The following is a 17,894-nucleotide window of genomic DNA, read 5'->3' on the forward strand; positions in this document are numbered from 1 at the left end:
TCTCAAAGAAAAATGTTTGAGGATCCTGTTGGTGCACATGTTTTTTTTTTTTTTTTTTTTTTTTCTCTTATTATTTTTTTGCTTTCTCTTACGGATATCAAAAATACTTTTTGATGCTGGCACTTTACTTCAGAACTTGCTGATAAATTGCACCGATCTATATATGAATCATGTCCATCCCTTCGTTATATTTTTATACTTGACAATTTATCATTAAACCATCTTTTTATACCGTACTTCTTTTTTATAATTTATGTAAATTCTCGTTATGCCAAAGAGAAATTTTCCGATGCACAAAGTAAGATATCCTTAACCAAGTCCTCATAATGATCTTCTCATAATCCAAGTACTAATGTTTGGTTATGTTCCATTTATTTCTTAGCTTTTAATACACTAGGAAATTAAGAATGCCTGCTTCTTGTATTGAACCCAGAAGCTCTCTACCCAGTGTATGGGTTTAAGAGAGTGGTGTCTTTCACCACAAGATCACGTCTTATGTTGTTGAGTTGTATCTTTTATGCGAAAGAATAATTAATTTTTTTTTGTGACATCAACCACTAAATCGTGTTCATATAGGTCTCACACCGGCTATTGCCTGTTCGAATGATACGTATCACAAAAAATGATAAATTATTCGTTCGTGCAAGGGATACAATCTGAACCCAGTCTCAATTGCCATTGACCAAATATAACCTATGTATATAAAAAAAAAAGGAGGAGCATTTCTAAAATAAGCTCTTAGCTAGCTTAATATTGGCTGTGCTTGGTGATTTCCATTTTTTGCCAAGCAACATTAGCCATGAGATGCCTTATGGACAAGCTGTTGAACTCTCTACCAACAATGAGTGGCCTCTACTCCAATAATTTTTTTTTTTGGCAGAACCTCTACTCTAATATTAATTTTGTTAAATCAGAAAAAAAAGTCAGACTTGCTCCCTCCAATTTAAACATTGCATGTAACATCAGCAAATGCCTTTAATCTTAGGAAGCCAGCTCATGTAATCAAATCCATTGATTAATCTCCTTCACGCTGACATCTCTTGCTCTAATAATTACAGGATTTCAATTGGCAGGGTTAAATTAACTAATCAGCTGTCCAATAATCTTACAGCTGTTTTGCTTAAGAAATAAGAACATAAACAAGGAACTGATCAATGATTGGATTGAATGGGCCTAAAAGAACTTGAAGAACTAGTATATAATTTCCATGTATCAAGGTCATCAAAAATTAAGCGGAGAATCTTAAGTCATCTTTAGGAAATTAAATAATAGTTGAAGTATAAATCAAATTTACCAGTCTCAGCAATGAAGCTTTTCTTTTGTTCAGAAAAACGCTCTAAAGTTTCTTTCTTTTTTTTTTTTATTTTTTACCCCTCGAGAGATGTCTCAATAGTGAAGTTGATGGCATGAAAACAACCCCTCAATGGAGCAAGGGTGGACCATAAAAAGTAACCCTCCTTTTGCCAAGGGAAAGGAGAACATAGAGAAAGGGTGAAAAAGAAAAATAAAGTTATATTTTTTGTAGCTCACATATGCATGCAATAAGAGCTTGCTTGCGAAGGTCAGCATGCGCAGTGATGGGATAGAAATGGGCATGAGATGTGGCAACGTCCATGCTTTCCTTAGTGGGTATTGCTGTGCAAGTATCCAGGACTTTGAAGAATCTCTTTTTCTAAAGGGGAGGCAAGCATGCATGCAATGTAATTAAGAGTATGATTTGTTTCCCATAAATTACTTCAGTTTAAACTTAGCATTCTTCATACAACTCTAGATGTGCGAATGGCCTGCTTCAAAGTCCACAATGCAAGCCAAAAAAATAGCGTGGGGATTCAAATCATAACACCTGCTGTAGAGAACCATGCCTGCCAATTGCTAAGCCGACCTCATTACGTCTCATATTCTAGCAACATGATGGCTTATAACCTTACCAAGATGACCAAGATTACTGATACTCGTGGCTGCATAGAAGTTCATGGGATTGATGACTGTGTAACAATCTAGAACCTCATCCGCAAAGATGAATCAGGAGATGTTATTTGAATTCCTTAGTCTTGAATAAGTATCTAATATCGATCTTATACATAACCGATTTGTGGGACTAAACATGCACCTGCATGAATTCTCACATAAAGTTTACACACATCTATCAGACATTGAGCATGAACGCCTAAAATCATATCAACTTCTAAAGGCAGATGCTGAGATCCATTGGCACTCATGTAGGTTGAATATTGATTAAAACTTGGCCACGAGCTTTATCATTGAGAGAAAGGATGAAAAAAGTGGAGGCAACAGTCTACAGAAGCTGTATAGGATGCTACATTAATGAGCACCACCAGCAGTCCGAGTACCCAATTATGAGGCCTTTGTTCATCCGTTCATCACTTTTATATGTACTCCCAACCCTTTTTTTCTCCAAAAATATGTACTTCCAACAAGCTACAACAACAAAAGAAGAGATGGGACCAAAATGCTCCTTTGTGGGGCTGATGAATTCTGGTTATTTGTACATGGGATTGAAACATATTGTGATCTGCCCGTAATAAAGGTTTCCTTCCACAAAGGAAACCGATATATCGCCAAGATGAAGAGTGGCAGTGATCTCTCTCCCTCTCTCTGTGTGTGTGCGTGTGTATTGCAGGATTTTATGTATGGTACAAAGAATATAGGATTTCAGGAATTATAATTACTGTTGTGTCCCTAAAAAGGGACTTTCAATTATGTATTCCTTCTTCCACCCTCTAAACTTTCCATTCCCTGCTTCACCCTACACCAACATTCAACACTTATCATAACAGGCTAAAAAGCATTGAGGTTAAACATTGTTTGGAGACTCAAAACGAGCATAACTTTATGTACTATGAGACATTTTTGGGAGGTTAATAGGACAACTGATTGGATTGCTTCCTATGTGACAACATACTGCTTCGATACCGTAGGAGATTTTTTCTATCATGCCAAGATATCTTCAAGATATTTTGGTGACTATCGCAATTTGATGTATTTACTCAAGGATTTTGTAAGGTAGCCGATCCCAAAAAAAAAAAAAAAAAAAAAAAGCAGCAGCAGCAGCTTGAACATTATTCAGCATACCCTACACAAACATACATACAAACTAAACTAAAACAAAATAAATACATAAAATAAATTAAAGGAAAGAAAAGGGGAGAAGGAACATTGCACAGCATTTATGTCCAATGGGAAATTAGTTCCCCCCTCGGGGGACCAGTTTGCCCAATTCAGAAAAGTCCAGCATTTCTGGGCCTATCCAGTGACAGCATGAAATGACCCTCCAACTGCCCAACAACATAAAATTAGCCTTCAGTACCACACGTTTTAGGCACCCACAACGCAGACCTGTATTCTATGTCACCGCCACTATGTCTCTAAAAAGGGACTAGAATGATGCTTCCATCACAAGCCACCTCAAAATATCAGGCACTCTCCACCATGCTTTGCTAAGAAATGGATTGCCCACAGCAGTGTAAAAGAAGGTTACCTACCACTCCTTGGGTTTTGATAAGACATAAGCTGGTAATTACACATCACAAATAAACAAAACTATGCATATATTTACATATATACATGCATTCATCGATATATGCATACATATATACGTACATATACATATATACACACATGCATAGATTATTGAATACAAGGAAATCTGATACACAAACAGGAGGAGTGGTTAAATGAATCTACCATCCAAGACCATGCATGGATAGTAGCATTGCCAGGAAAACCCTCAACATATCAGGGCTCAAGTATCTGGAAGATCTGATAAGAGTTCAGCATCAGAGTAGAAACCTAGTTCCCATTACAGCACCAAATACTTTTAATAGTTACTGAACCAGACAAAAGTAAATGTTATCTATTCTAACTGTAAACTGCATGTTGAATTATAGTACTTTAACATTCCCCTGCTTCTTCCATTCCAGTGCAAGTTCATTCCAACAAGCATCAACCAATTCTATCCCAAGAATGAATACACATGACTACATGAGTATGCATAAAAGCATCGTCATAATTCATAACAATTAAGCACAAGAATATATTTACCTATGAAAAACACCAAAATGGTCTACAAATGCCCAATTCTGCTCTCCTTAAGAAATTGATTATAAAAAAATATGCACACATCACACATATCAATCATTTTACCTAATCAAAATCAATATCTAAAAAACTTGGCTCAACTAGTACAATATTTGTTGAATGTAGGCCATCAATATCAACACTTATCTCCAACCTTGTATAATTTGCTTGAATATAATTTACAGAGTTCCATCTCCATGGGCAGCATGGGAAGCTCCATTTTCTTGGGAAAACAATCAAATTGCATGAAATCTTAATGTTCAGTGAATTTTTCTTGACTTCTTCTTGCAGAAATTTGCTGATAAATAGGCATCTCCTTTACGGTGGAAAATTAATTTCCCGGTCTGTAAGTGTCAAGCTATCATTTGAAAAGCCACAGTCAGTAACAGAGGAACACTCATAGGATGGAGACAAAATACCAACATGGTGTTGTATAAATCTGCAGTTTCAATGGCTCAAGATGATGTTAGAATTTGGAGGAAGATATTTCTGCCAAACATTGCCATATTCTGATCCTTGACTCTGATGCGCATGTTTTGAGCAGACCTTTGCAGGTCCATCAAAATGAAGAACTTTAGTTTTGTCATCTGTCATATTTGGCAAAGAAGGACTAAGCTTCCAGGCAGAAGGAAGCTTGTGATATTTATCATAGAATGCTAATGCAATAGCTGGGTTGATCTGATTGCTCCTGCAAATTCACATACAGGCGAGTAGAAAGTCATGACCATACCTGAAGTAACTACCTTAATGACATTTTAAAACGACAACTTGGGAAGCTTGTACTGAATGTAAACTGGACGTAACAGCAAACCTTTCACTTCCCAGATTGAGAACTTTAGTCCACCATAGGATGGCATCCACTAGATTATTTTCTAGCTTTGTTGCATCAAGTGAAAGCACACTAAAGTCAGGTACACATGCATTTTTGTCATAAAATTTGTTAGATACCCAAGGCTTGGCAGCTGTCCTCTGAATGGCATTTAAAACATCGATATTGACATAATCACCCAACCTCCCGCTGCAGTCTTCAGCAGCTGCGATAGCATACAGTCTCAAATCAACATCATACAGCTCCCCAATATCTCCCTGTACATGAAAAGAAGACTGTAAATTTTTAAAACCAAGGATGGAAAATATTATTTTATCATGTTGTTTTAAGATGCTCCAATCTTTTTGTGAATCAAAAACAAAAGATTATCTAAATTCATGAGATTGAAGAACATCAGCAAAAAAGAGTACTTGTACATCCTCAGAAATTCATGATTTTCAAATGATATTAGAGAAATAAGGGGCCCACTCATCTCATCCATATCCTACTTGTCCATATATCTGGCCCATCTTTGGTGAATTTGCTTAAGAAAAAAGCTCAGCACAGTGGAGTATATGACAGGTAGCTTAGTAGATGAAATCCAGACCAGCCGGAACATTAGCAGCAGCAAAAGAATTTTTAAGAGTTATTTCAGGCCTGATTCTGGAATGAAACTATGCTAGGATGTAGCCTTAAGAAGCAAACCCACTATAATGGAGTACATGACAGGTCAATCAGGAGATCTAATGGGTGTGTAAGAGTAACAAAGCACCTAATACATCTGAAATCAAAGTAAGGAATTTTGGGCAAATCAAATGCAGCATCAAAATTGGCAGGCTTCTAGGCGAGTTGTCATGTAGCACCCTTCCAGTTTGGCAGCAATGTTTCAATGCGGCTCTTTTACTTGTTTTGGAGATGAATGAAATTCCCTACAAAAACTTATGCCTTCTCTCTTTGTAAAAATGCCTTTCAAGTCAAAAAGAATTCTAATTGCTGTCTGATTTATGAGTCTATACAGTGTGACCAGTAACTTAGATCTCCCCACATTAATGATTGGCCTTCTAAAAATCATGGCAAGTTCTTCACTTGCTCATACTTGTTTTGACTAGGAAGTTTGCATCAATTCAGGGAGAATGTCAAATTTGCGCTGATCGTAAGAATTCCCAATCTTCAATGGATTTTGAATAGATCCATTAAGCCAACACAATATATGGACAACATTTGCTAATAATTTTAAGGTCTTGTTTCTATTGTTTATGTAAATGCTTAAAGGCGAGTAGCAGCCAATACAAAGCTGCATAGAAGTATGCATGGTTGTGTAAGTACAACTTAATAAACCTCTAGAAGCGATATTCTTGTGAGCTTTATTAAAAAGTCTGATGAGTTTGCCAGAGATTGATAGAAGACCTTGACCTAGTTGTTTGAAGTTCTAAGTTTGTTTTAGATACTTTATGAATGATGGGCTAATTAGGATGGTGCATTATGAAGTATGGACTTCAGCATAATTTTGCACAAGTAGTTTATTCCATAAGTCCAGCATAGTGAATTAGTAAAAATGTTCTCTGAACTATTGGCAACGTTTTGAATCGTTCACAATATTTTCATTGGCCAAATGATTCTATAGTTTTTTTAGGTAATTCAATTAATGAATAATTAATCATATCTTAATAAATTTATATTTTGTTCACAAATTATTAAAGCTTTATTCAGGAATTTTCATCATTACAGATCAACGATGCTATTTATTGTATACAGTAGAGTTTCAGCTAGTTTTTGCCTGTCCAAGCTTGGTTTCCATGTGAATATGTAAGCACCTATACTTTCTTTTTTTTTTTTTTTTTTGGATTTTTAACTAGTGGTTTTTCTTTTTGAGCATTTTGCAAATTCTGTATTTTTCCAGAATTCCCAAATCTTTGAATGTCCATGAACTGTTCTTAAATGCCAAACTTGTGACTATGCAGTTCCCCACCTCATATTCACAGACCAGGTTGCATTAATTTGTCCAGTGGTTTTCAAACAAGAAAAAGGGAAAAGAAAAGAAAATAAGAGCAGTGGTGGTTCTAGTAGTGAGTGATCAGAGGAGGTTATAACTGAACATCTACAACAATCTAGTCAAGCCAACCTACTCTGTTGATGATTTGATCAGAGATAGTTACTGAACACATAATTCCTTGATCCTCAAGGCTTTGAAAACATTATGAGAATGAAAAATAGAGTCATGCATTGTGTATTTTCCCTATGGATCCAAACATGGATTTAAAGTTCAGAGAACATGATCAAGTGAAAGTTGTGGCCTCTGGTTTAGAGAGAGGATGTTGCTGCGCCAAACAACACCCAAGAGTATACATCATGGACTGGACTACATCACAGCAATTTCCTCCCTTAAATATACAAGAGAAAATCATTGATGGCATAAAATACAGAGATGGATGACAAGATAGCAAGGCATCATGTAGTCATTTTTAATCCATCAACATTCTGGAAAAGCAGGAGGGGATTGCTTATGGCATGATTGAAGTTGGTTGGGAAACTCTCATGCAAAAAACCTTAGGAGAAGTCTGACACTAGCTCTGAAAGCATTGTATCGACTATCTACAATCTGCGAAGTTCAAATATGTAATTGAACCATATGAGCATTTGAAAACTGTCAAGAAAATCTTGAACTCTATTGGAGAAGGGTTGCTTAACCAATGGCAGAAACTAATCTCTAATGGCTCCTCAGGTGGTATCCTAATTGAACCATATGAGCATTTGAAAAATGCAAGAAAATCTTGAACTCTATTGGACGAGTGTTGATTGATCAATGAGTGCCTCCTCAGATGGTATGCTTCTTGGTTAGAACTCCAAGTAACTCAAACTTAAAAAAGCCCTAACTCAAACATTTTTGTTGATGGTGGAGGCAGAAGATATGGATTCTAAAGTACCCTTCTCCCTTACATCTGCATATGATCCTAATGTAAAAGTTTTTAGAATTCCCTTTAGAATGAACTCAAGGAGGTTAGAGTCACCTTCTTGGGTTTATGGGTGTTTGCAAGGACATCAACTCAATTCTGCTGAAGGGTGAGAGGAGAGTGATTTCTCAAGTGGGTTGTAAAGCAACTGACTTTGAAAAGTTGTTGAGGCAGTTGGAGTTAATAGACTTAACCCTAAAAAGAATAGAGTTAGCCTGGTCTAATAACAGGAAGGACCCAGCAATGGCACAATCGGATCAATATCTTGTATCACAAGAGCAGAAGACTGTCTTTCGGCTATACTTCAAGGAAGCTCTTCCTAATACCTGTTCTGACTTCTGACCATGTTACTTTATTTCTGTCCTTCAAGTCAAAACTGAAGAAAAGCAAATTATTCAGGTTTGAAAAATAGTGGTTGGAGGAATGAGAGGTTAAGGATATTGTAACACAGCATGGTGTCAGGTTGATGAAGTTAAAGATGCAGCTAAGGATTTAATTATTCGAATGGTGAGGGAAGCCCTAAGGAAATGGGATAGAATGAAGAAGATAATAGAAAAGAGCAGAAAGAGAACCTGCTAAAGGCTATAGATCTGGATATCAAGGAGGAACTAGGAATCTAAAGAAAAATGAATGACAAAAGAGACAGAAGAGGATATCTATGCCAAAGAGGAAATATATGGAAACAAATTCTTTCACAAGACAGCAAGTTTTCATAAGGATTTAATGCTATCACTTCCCTGCAGTGGAATAATACTTGGTTGGACAAAAAGCAGGAAGTTATTGGAGCTTTCAAGGTGTACTTAAAGAATATTTTCTCTGCTAGGGATTCTGAGATTAGAGCAAATTGATACCATATCCAGAATGGCATCCTGATATTTTCTCTTTGGCCGATCTGTTTTTGAAGGAAGAGAATAGAAATCCATGTTCTCCATGGAAAGTGACAGAAGCCCAGGACCAGAAAGGTTTGCAATGATCTTCTTCCACCGTTTCTAAATTTGATTAAAGGTGACCTGGTGAAACTCTTTAAGCAAACTTATGAGAAAAATATTGACCTCTCGTATTCAATTATGCTTACCTGGTTGTAATTACTAGGAAGGAGGTGGCTACTAAACCAAATGATTTCAGGCAAAAAGGTCTAACTTATAGCATTATTGAGATTGCGTCAAAGGTATTAGTGAATAAATTAACCTCCCTACTTCCAGATTTGGTGAATATATCTCAGTCAGTCTTTATAAAAGGTAGACGACTCCAAGACAAATTATTATTAGCTCAGCTGCTCATGATCTTCTCCACCAAAGTAAGAGATGAGACGTACAAGGATGACTCATGAAGATTGATTTTGGAAAAGCATATGATAGCCTTAATGGGACATCCTGCTGTTGGCCCTATTCCACGGAGTTTCCTGTTCATTTTGTACAGCAGATTAAAAAGGTAGTCGCTCTAGTGAGGTGGAGGTTCTAGTCAATGGCGAACCAAGTATAGATTCAATGCAAGTGGGGTCTCGATCAAGAAGATCCTCTTTCCCCCTTCTTTTTATCATTGCTGCTGATTGTTTGGCAAGGGTTATTTGGGTTTCACAAGAGAAAGGCCTTGACAGTGGAACTTTGCAAAACAAGATGAAGATTTGGGAACAATTCTACTTCAGTATGCTGATCATATGATGGTGTTTATGAATGTAAAGAAAGGACAAGTAGCTGTGTTGAAGTTAAATTTACTTTGCCTTGAACTTAGGTCATCCATCAATCTTCATAAAAGCTCATTGGTGGTGTTGGTATGTGATAAATTAATAAGGGAGTACATGGCTTTTTTATTGCATTGTAAGTCAAAGAAATCCCCAATTAAATATTTGGGATTGCCTTTGTTGGACAAAGCCTTGCTAGTAAGGACTTGTCATCTCTCCTTGAGAAAATGGAGAGCAGAATGTCGGTTTGGAGAGTGAAGCTTGTGTCTTTCAGGGGTTTATTGGTCATGCTCAATGCAGTTCATTCTACCCTACCAATCGACCATGTCTCAATCCTTAGACAGGCAGTTTGGTTGAGAAGAAGAATGGGTAACTATAAACGGTCTTTCTTCTAGAGTGGTGAGAAAACGCATTAGTGTTTGCTTCCCCAGCAAATTGTAGCTCAATCTATCTATCAAAGGAAGAGGTTAAATTGAACACCATATCGTTAAATTGGACAAACTCAAAATGTTATGACTGCTATGTCATTAAATTGGATAAAATTCAAAATGATATGACCGTTATGTCATTGAATTAGATAAATCCAAAATGATGACCACAATGTTGTTAAACTAGAGAAATCCAAATGCAATGACCACCTTGTTGTTGAACTAGACAAATAAGAAATGAAATGATCACCATGTCACTAAATTGGACAAATTCAAAACAAAGTGACTCCCTATCGGTCATTTGGACGAATCCAAAATAATATGGCCACTGTGTCTTTACATTGAAGAAAGATACCATCACTTGGTGCAGTGATAAAAGGCTTGGTTTGAGAAGTGCAATGGTGTGACTTCAAGTTCTAGGACAGCTGCTTTATATATATATATATATATATATATATATATATATATATATATATGAATGTATATGCATGTATGTATGTATGCAATGGTGCAGTGATAAAAGGCTTGGGTTGAGAAGTGCAATGGTGTGGCTTCAAGTTCTGGGACAGCTGCTTTATAAATATATAGATATAGATATAAAGATTAGGTCAATCCCTATTTGCCCCTCCCACGACCTTGGTTTATTGGGATCATAACTGGGTAATGAGGTTTAAAAGGGTGTAAGCCTTAATGCAATGATAAGATTGCTCTATTGTCACTTGGATGTCATGAGTTTGAAGCATGGAAATAGGCTTTTTGCTTGTGGGGTAAGATTGCATGCATATGACCTTCTCTGAACCTCGCTACAAGAGGAGCCTTACGCATTGGTCACCCATTTTTTATGTCATTAAACTGAACAAAGATGAAATGTACATGATAAATTCAAAATGATATAATGACCTCCACATCATTAAATTGGGCATATCCAAACTTATGTGACCTATATATCATTAAACTGGATATATTTAAGGCATGATGTATACTATGAATATCTACTGAAATTTAAATACACATGTAAATGTGTTTTGGTGTACTTGTTCATTTATCGACACCTAGGGTCTGCCCTCGGTTAGGCCAAGTTACTAAGTGAGCAATATAATGAAATTCAAATTTCTTTTATATTCATCATCTTTCCTTTCAGCGCTTACAAAAGTCTTTTAATTGGAGGTTTTCTAATTTTAGGGGGTAATTAACAATAACTTTTTGTATACATTGGAAGCCAAGAACCCATATATAATAATGGAACCTACCTTATAGTGAATTTGAAATGATTTTACCCTATTTATTCATGTCATATGTCTATCCTAGTATGAAAATTGAGGGGCAGATTTGTGATCCCACAGAGGGTGGATTGGTCATTATGGATTTAGAAGCAATGAATTCAGCCTTATTATCAAAGTGGGAGTGGAGATACCTTTGTGACAAAGAGAGTATGTGCAAAAGGCAAGTCAGATGGGCTTACCTTAGAGAGAATATGTGGGACCATCTACAAGGAAAAAAAGAAATAGAAGATTATCTCAGGAATTTGATAAGAAGTTGTGAAATCTTCCTTGGACTTTGGAACCATATAAGTCTTATTTTTGGAAATGGGAAGGAGATTCGGTTTTGGAAAGATTTGTGGTTGGAAGATCTCTATTTAAGTTGGCTCTTTCCCAACAGCTATCAAATGGCTTGCAAACTAAATGTTTGAGTGAGGTTACAATTCAACAAACAAAATAGCAATTGGAATATAAAAATTTGAAGGCCTTTTTTTTTTTTTGGTACGAACAGGCGGTCACACCATTCTAGCACAAGTACAACCTAAGGAGTCAGAATACAAAATATTTTTCAGGATCCAGGAGCATACATCGCCTTGGTGCTAGGTCCATTTTTAGTATGCTCGGCAACAAAGGAAGCAACTCATTCCGCAGCACCGCTCGCCTCCTGATAAAACACGTCGGATAGTCGTCTTGGTGGAGTGACGAAGGGACTTTTAGATATCATAAAGAAGCGGATGAACATCTAGATGCTTCACCTCATCCCGGATCCAATCGATGACTGTGGTAGAGTCACCCTCAATGAAGATCCTCTCAGCCCGCAACTCCTGTCTTGTGCAGATGATACCTGTCTAAGTGACACGAAGCACTACAGCGAGATGGTTGGCTCAAAAAGCTATGAGCCCCCTGCCGTTAATAGCCTAGCATCGAGATACCGGATAACATAGCTTGAACTATCTTTGCCATCTCTGACATTGCCATTAAAGTTGATCTTGACAAACTCCAAGAGAGGGAACTCCCAGAAAATGAATAGAATCCTTCGGATCGCTGCAGACGCCACAAGAGAGTTCTAAAAACTTGAGATGGCACGGTTCGAGCAAGTAGTATCGAAATAGCAGTACTCCGCAGTTAAACAATATGCTCTCTCAAGCACTCGCCGCATAGGCTCAATCTCAGCATTGAACACAAGACTATTCTTGGACAGCCAAATCTGATGCTGCTCCCGAGCGAACCCTCGACCATGGACCGACGGATTGCATCTAGAAAGATAGGAAGCCAAGGGACACTGATTGCTCCCTCCGACTAGCCATCCGTCATCCTCCAAATCAAACTCGCCCTCGGACAGCAGAAGAGTGCATGCTCCATCGACTCCTCCAATCCACAGACTGGACAGGTAGTCGAAACCTCCATACCTCTATCTTTGAGAAGTATCTGAGTTAGATTTGAAGATCTTTGACATGGCAGGCTGAAATGAAATGGCAACAGCTGAATCAAGGTCCACAAAGTCGGTACCAAGACCCATACCGAGTGGTGGTTGGTTTAGCTTGATACGGGGTGAATTGGATGGTTCGGTCCGATTAACAGATCGAGTCAAACTATTTTTTTCTATATTTTTTATCTGGGTACAGGTCGATGCACTTCGGTTCGGTAAGGTATGGGACTAGTATGCCTTGGTACAGGATGGTATGTCTCGATATGGATGGGTCGGATGTGGTTTTGAAGAATAGGACCGAACTAACCTGGCACCGCAATGGTTCAGCTCGGTACGAGGTGAACCAGGAGGTTCAGCCCATTCAGTAAACCATGAGCTAAATACATTATTATGCCAAATTGCTCGAAATGAATAACTTGATGATATTGCCTAGAGGGGTATGACTAAGAATTTTTTTTTTCTAAAGACAATCTATAGGTTCTTGAATGATGGGGAGATGTGGTCACCCTTATCTATATTGTTACAGGAGTCCCACTAATTGTTTATGTGGCTGGCCTTCAGTGATAAGCTATGCATCAGATAGGACCTGATTAAAGAGTTCACGGTTAATAGTGATTATCCTCTATGTAACTCACATATAAAGACCATTCCTTATCCTTTTGTTATCATGTATTTATTCTAGGCAGATTTGGTGGTGTTGGGTTACCAATGCTCTCAACATTCGAGGAAGATCAACTTTGCTAGCACCCTTTTGGATGACATGGAGAAAGAAAAGGATTCCTATAACATAGCAAATACCACAGGATCACTTGGCTGTTGAAGTATGTTGGGCAATATGAAAGGAAAGAAATTAGAGAAGCCTCCTTAACAATTTAAATCTGGCTAAGATTGTGATAAACAAGCCATTGAATTGTTTCGTGAGTGACAGTGTTGTGTAACTCTAGGATTGCTGATACACTGTTGTATGGAAACCTTTGATGAACCTATTCGATAAGATGGAAAAGGGAGGGCTAGGGCCTAAGGGGCCCTTTTATTCCCTGCTTTTGCATTGTAATTCTCTTCTTTTTTGTTGATTAATTTGGTTTAATAAAGTTGGGCAGGGTTTCAACTCCTCTCTTCAAAAAAATAAAACTATCAAAGATACTAACAATAGGTAGAATGATCATTAAAATAGCATGTTTCCCTTACAATAAGAAAATAATCTTAGTGACACTTAAGAAATCAAACTTAACTGTGAGTACAACATCAATTTCAAATTGAAACAAAGTGCAGTAAATAGTATTTTGTTTATTTGTAAAGGGAAGCAGATAATCAGACAGTCTGGTAATTTAACTATAGAAAAAAAAGGGGATATTTTTTTACTTCATTAAGTACTTGTATGCTGTTTGTAGGTGTCTACGCATTGCACTTCACTTGAAAAATGGACCGCGGATGGTGAATGTTTTGAAAGAAAATTCATTCTTGCTGGCCATAGTTTAAAGTAACAAAGAAGATCAATGGATTGTAGTAGTAGGTACTGCATTTCATATTAGGTTTCAAAACCATATTTTAGCAGTTGCATCTTTTAAGCATTAGAGTACTTTGGGTTCCAGCGTTGAGTTCTGATGTTGAGGATTGAGGAGCCCTTCATGCCAATTGGCTTTGGATCAACACATATGGTGCCAATCCAAGCTGGCATGGCACCACCATGTGGCAGTTAAAAGTTAAAACCTTGGCACCATGAGAAACAGACCAAAAGGGTATGCTTGTGACTGTAAATCTCCAATCCATTAAGCTAACTTCTGATGAAGAAATCTATCAGTCTATTCCTTAAATAGCAGGGCAAGAAGCTGAGCAGCTAAAAAATGAAATACCTTTATGATGGTATTTGGTGAAATGTATATGAATTTGTTCAAAGAAGACTTGATTTGTGGGATGATAAGAGGTGCTATTTCATGAAGAGAGGACCAAAGGAATTCCCCTTCATGTGTCATAGACTTTAGTTTTTCCTTCACTTCCTTTTGCCTACAGAAAGGTTTAGCATGAGTACGACACTATACAAACCAAAGGAGTTGCTTATGCTACAAGTAACTTGCGCTTACCCAATGATTTCAATGCTTGAATGGGGAAATATCACTTTCAGTTTATAATAGGTCAGTTTCTCATCTTCACGTTCCGGTACAAAGAAATGGAAATGAATATGCTCTGGAAATCTGAGAACAAAAGCAGTAAGTGTAAATATATAAAAAATTTCAACTACTAACATGCTTCGGATAAGACAGGTGAAACATAAATTCAATTAGATTATTAACCTAGATATAGTATTCAAAGGAATATGGTGCACCAAGTGCTTAATTTTATTTCTTCTAAATATAATGGGCATATGATAATCTATTAAATCTCTTTTATATATCTTCTTTAAATATGAACCTGCATAAGAGGTATATAAACAGTTTCCATGCAACTTCAAGCTAGATTTAAATCACTTGAGCTCCAAGGGCAAAGTGATTACTTGGGCAGAAATATTTTCCAGATTATACAGAAGGCCTATTTAGTAACTTCTGGCTTATGCAGATAGGACAGCAAACCTCCATTTTACCAACAGCTAAAAGGAGGAAAAGCTTATCCAGAACATGTTCACCATAGCAGTTCATAGAAAGCATGTTATTCTATGTGAAATGGAGAGTCCTGATTTAAGAGCATGGACAAGTTCCCTGGGTTTGTCTGATTCATCCAATTTTCCACGGTAAACTTAGTAAATTATAGTTAATAAGAATGGCTATTTTGAAACATGATTTCATTTTATGAAAGTGATCCTGGATTTTGTTTTTGCAAATAAAATTAACAAAGAAGCCGAACAGTATAACATAACCTGTGCACATAATAGCAATATTTTGAAGGACTTACAGATACTAACAAACCTATCTCGTGATATATAGTAAAACAGATATTGAAGGAACCTTGAGTTAGACAAAGTTGAGTTGGCAAGCACTGCAAGCACTCGAAGATCCAAGCAGTCTGTCCAAGAAAAGATATGTATCCTCTGAACTTCCTCATCTTGTGTTGACATGGTTGATTGTTCTTTCGCAGAAGTTCTTGAATTAGTAACCTGTGAGAACAAGTTTGTATAAGGTTTAAGAAGAGAGATTTAAATTAGTATAATGTAGACTTGAATAAAATATAATGGTTCCAGCAAAAACAAGTCCATAGCATGAAAGTAACACTCTTATATGCATATCTGACATTGTTATTACATGATCATAAATGTAATGAAAAGTACATTTCCCTTTAGTTTTTAATAACTTTACCAAAAATATATATTTAACGGGTCAATTTATTATATATCAATTATCCCATACAGGAGCCAAAACTAATTAGATAAGAGCACCCAATGACCCCAAAACAAATACAACATAAAGTTACGGTTTCTTCATCTACAGTTACCAAACTAGCAATGAATCCTTTCATGAAAAAGGGTTAAAAAAAGTTCTAAAAAAAGGTTACAAAGAAAAAAAAGAGAATTTGAGATTAACTTATCAGATTCGCAATGGACTACTCACAGAAAACAAAGTGAGCGAAATATTAAAACTTTTAATCACAGGACAAAGCCACTGATTCAATGTAATCCCCCCAAAAAAGAACTTTTCAAGAAAACTAATCAGACTCACCAAAAAGATATCCAATTAAACTCTAAGTTTCCAACATTCAACGGACATAAAAATTAAAATTCTCGCAGAGTAATCATAAAACCGTCATACAACCAAAAACAGAATGCTGCTGCCAATCTTAGACTCAGGCTTTGTCGGAAAAAGAGCTCACCGACGATGACGACCGATTGGAATCGAAGGGAATCCATCTGCGATGGCGATCGAAGGGATCACGAAAGTGGGTGGCGGGGAGGAACTGGAGGCAAGCGAGGAAAAGGATGACGCCGAAGGCGAGGACTTGGAAAAAGGGCCGAGGCTTGGGCGGCAGGTCGATGTCCGGTCGGAGGGATCCACCAGTGGCGGCCGGAGGGCGAGGCATCGAAGAATAGTTGACGGGCCTCCTCCAGAGGCCGGACACGGAGGCGGGGAAGCTCTGGTCGGAGGAGGAAGCCATGGCCTTCTCTTCGAGCTTTGACTTCGGGTCCTCCTGTAGGGCTTTGGTACGGTTCTTGGGACAAGATGGAAGAGGTTGAAGTCAACGGTTTGATTGGGAGACGGAGCCGCCTTCTTTTGTTTCAATGTAAAGCAAGTCTGAAAGTATTAGCCAAAAATTTTTTACAGTGACTAAATTATTAATACAATAATTAAAATATTTTTTTTTTATTTTCAGCATATAGCAATGTATATTATACGACGATGCACATTAAGTATATAATTAAGTGATATATATTTTAAATTTTTTTGATATATTTTCAATAACGATTTCATACATATCTATAGCTAAATTGATATATAATTTATCGAATTTAGTATTCATTAATACATAGTATATGACTAATTGATACATATCTAGTAAAATATTCATCCAATATCCTAAATAAAATGATATATTATTTTTAAAATATAATATTTATTAATATACTGTATATAAATAAGTGATACACACTAGATAGCTTATTGATATATACTGTAAATTTTTTTGATACATATCTAATAATGACCCAATACATACCTTGAGGTCCTTTCTCTTCTTTCAATTTTTTTTCTAAGATCCTTGCATTTAAAAGTTCACAGAAACTGTATATCATTTTATCTAGAGGTGTGTATTGGAACATCGGATAAATATTTTACTAGATGTGTATCAACTGATCATATACTGTATATTAGTGAATTCTAAATTTGATAAATTATATATTAATTTATCTATAGGTGTATATTGGATCGTTACTGGATATGTATTAAAAAAGCTTTCAGTATGTATCAATGAGCCATCTAATATGTATCATTTGCTGATATGCTGTGTATTGATGAATATTATATTTTAAAAATATGTATCGTTTTATCTAAAGGTGGGTATTAGGATGTTGGATGAATATTTTGTTAGATGTGTATCAATTAGTAGTATACTCTATACTGATAAAACTAAATTTGATAAACTATGTATCAATTTAGCTGTAGGTATATATTAGATCATTGCTGAGTGTATATAAAAAAAGCTTACAGTATATATCGTCTGATTATATATTTAGTGTGTATCATATGGTCATATAGTATGTATCGCTATGTGCTGAAAATGAGAAAGAAAGAGAATATATTAATCATGAAACTAATAAC

General features: G+C 36.5%; 1 protein-coding gene across 1 annotated transcript; it reads right to left on the reverse strand.

Annotated features, from left to right (window-relative positions):
* Positions 1–4,223: 4,223 nt before the first annotated feature.
* LOC105046748 (probable galacturonosyltransferase 6) lies at positions 4,224–16,837 on the reverse strand. The gene is made up of 6 exons (XM_010925439.3): positions 16,453–16,837; positions 15,594–15,742; positions 14,736–14,846; positions 14,508–14,658; positions 4,910–5,184; positions 4,224–4,786 (listed from the first exon to the last, which is right to left on the reverse strand). The coding sequence occupies exons 1-6, from the start codon at positions 16,732–16,734 to the stop codon at positions 4,546–4,548; spliced, it is 1,209 nt and encodes a 402-aa protein (XP_010923741.1). The 5' UTR covers positions 16,735–16,837; the 3' UTR covers positions 4,224–4,545.
* Between the last annotated feature and the right edge of the window lie 1,057 nt (positions 16,838–17,894).

This window comes from Elaeis guineensis, chromosome 6 (assembly GCF_000442705.2).
Source record: "Elaeis guineensis isolate ETL-2024a chromosome 6, EG11, whole genome shotgun sequence".
NCBI lineage: Eukaryota > Viridiplantae > Streptophyta > Magnoliopsida > Arecales > Arecaceae > Elaeis > Elaeis guineensis.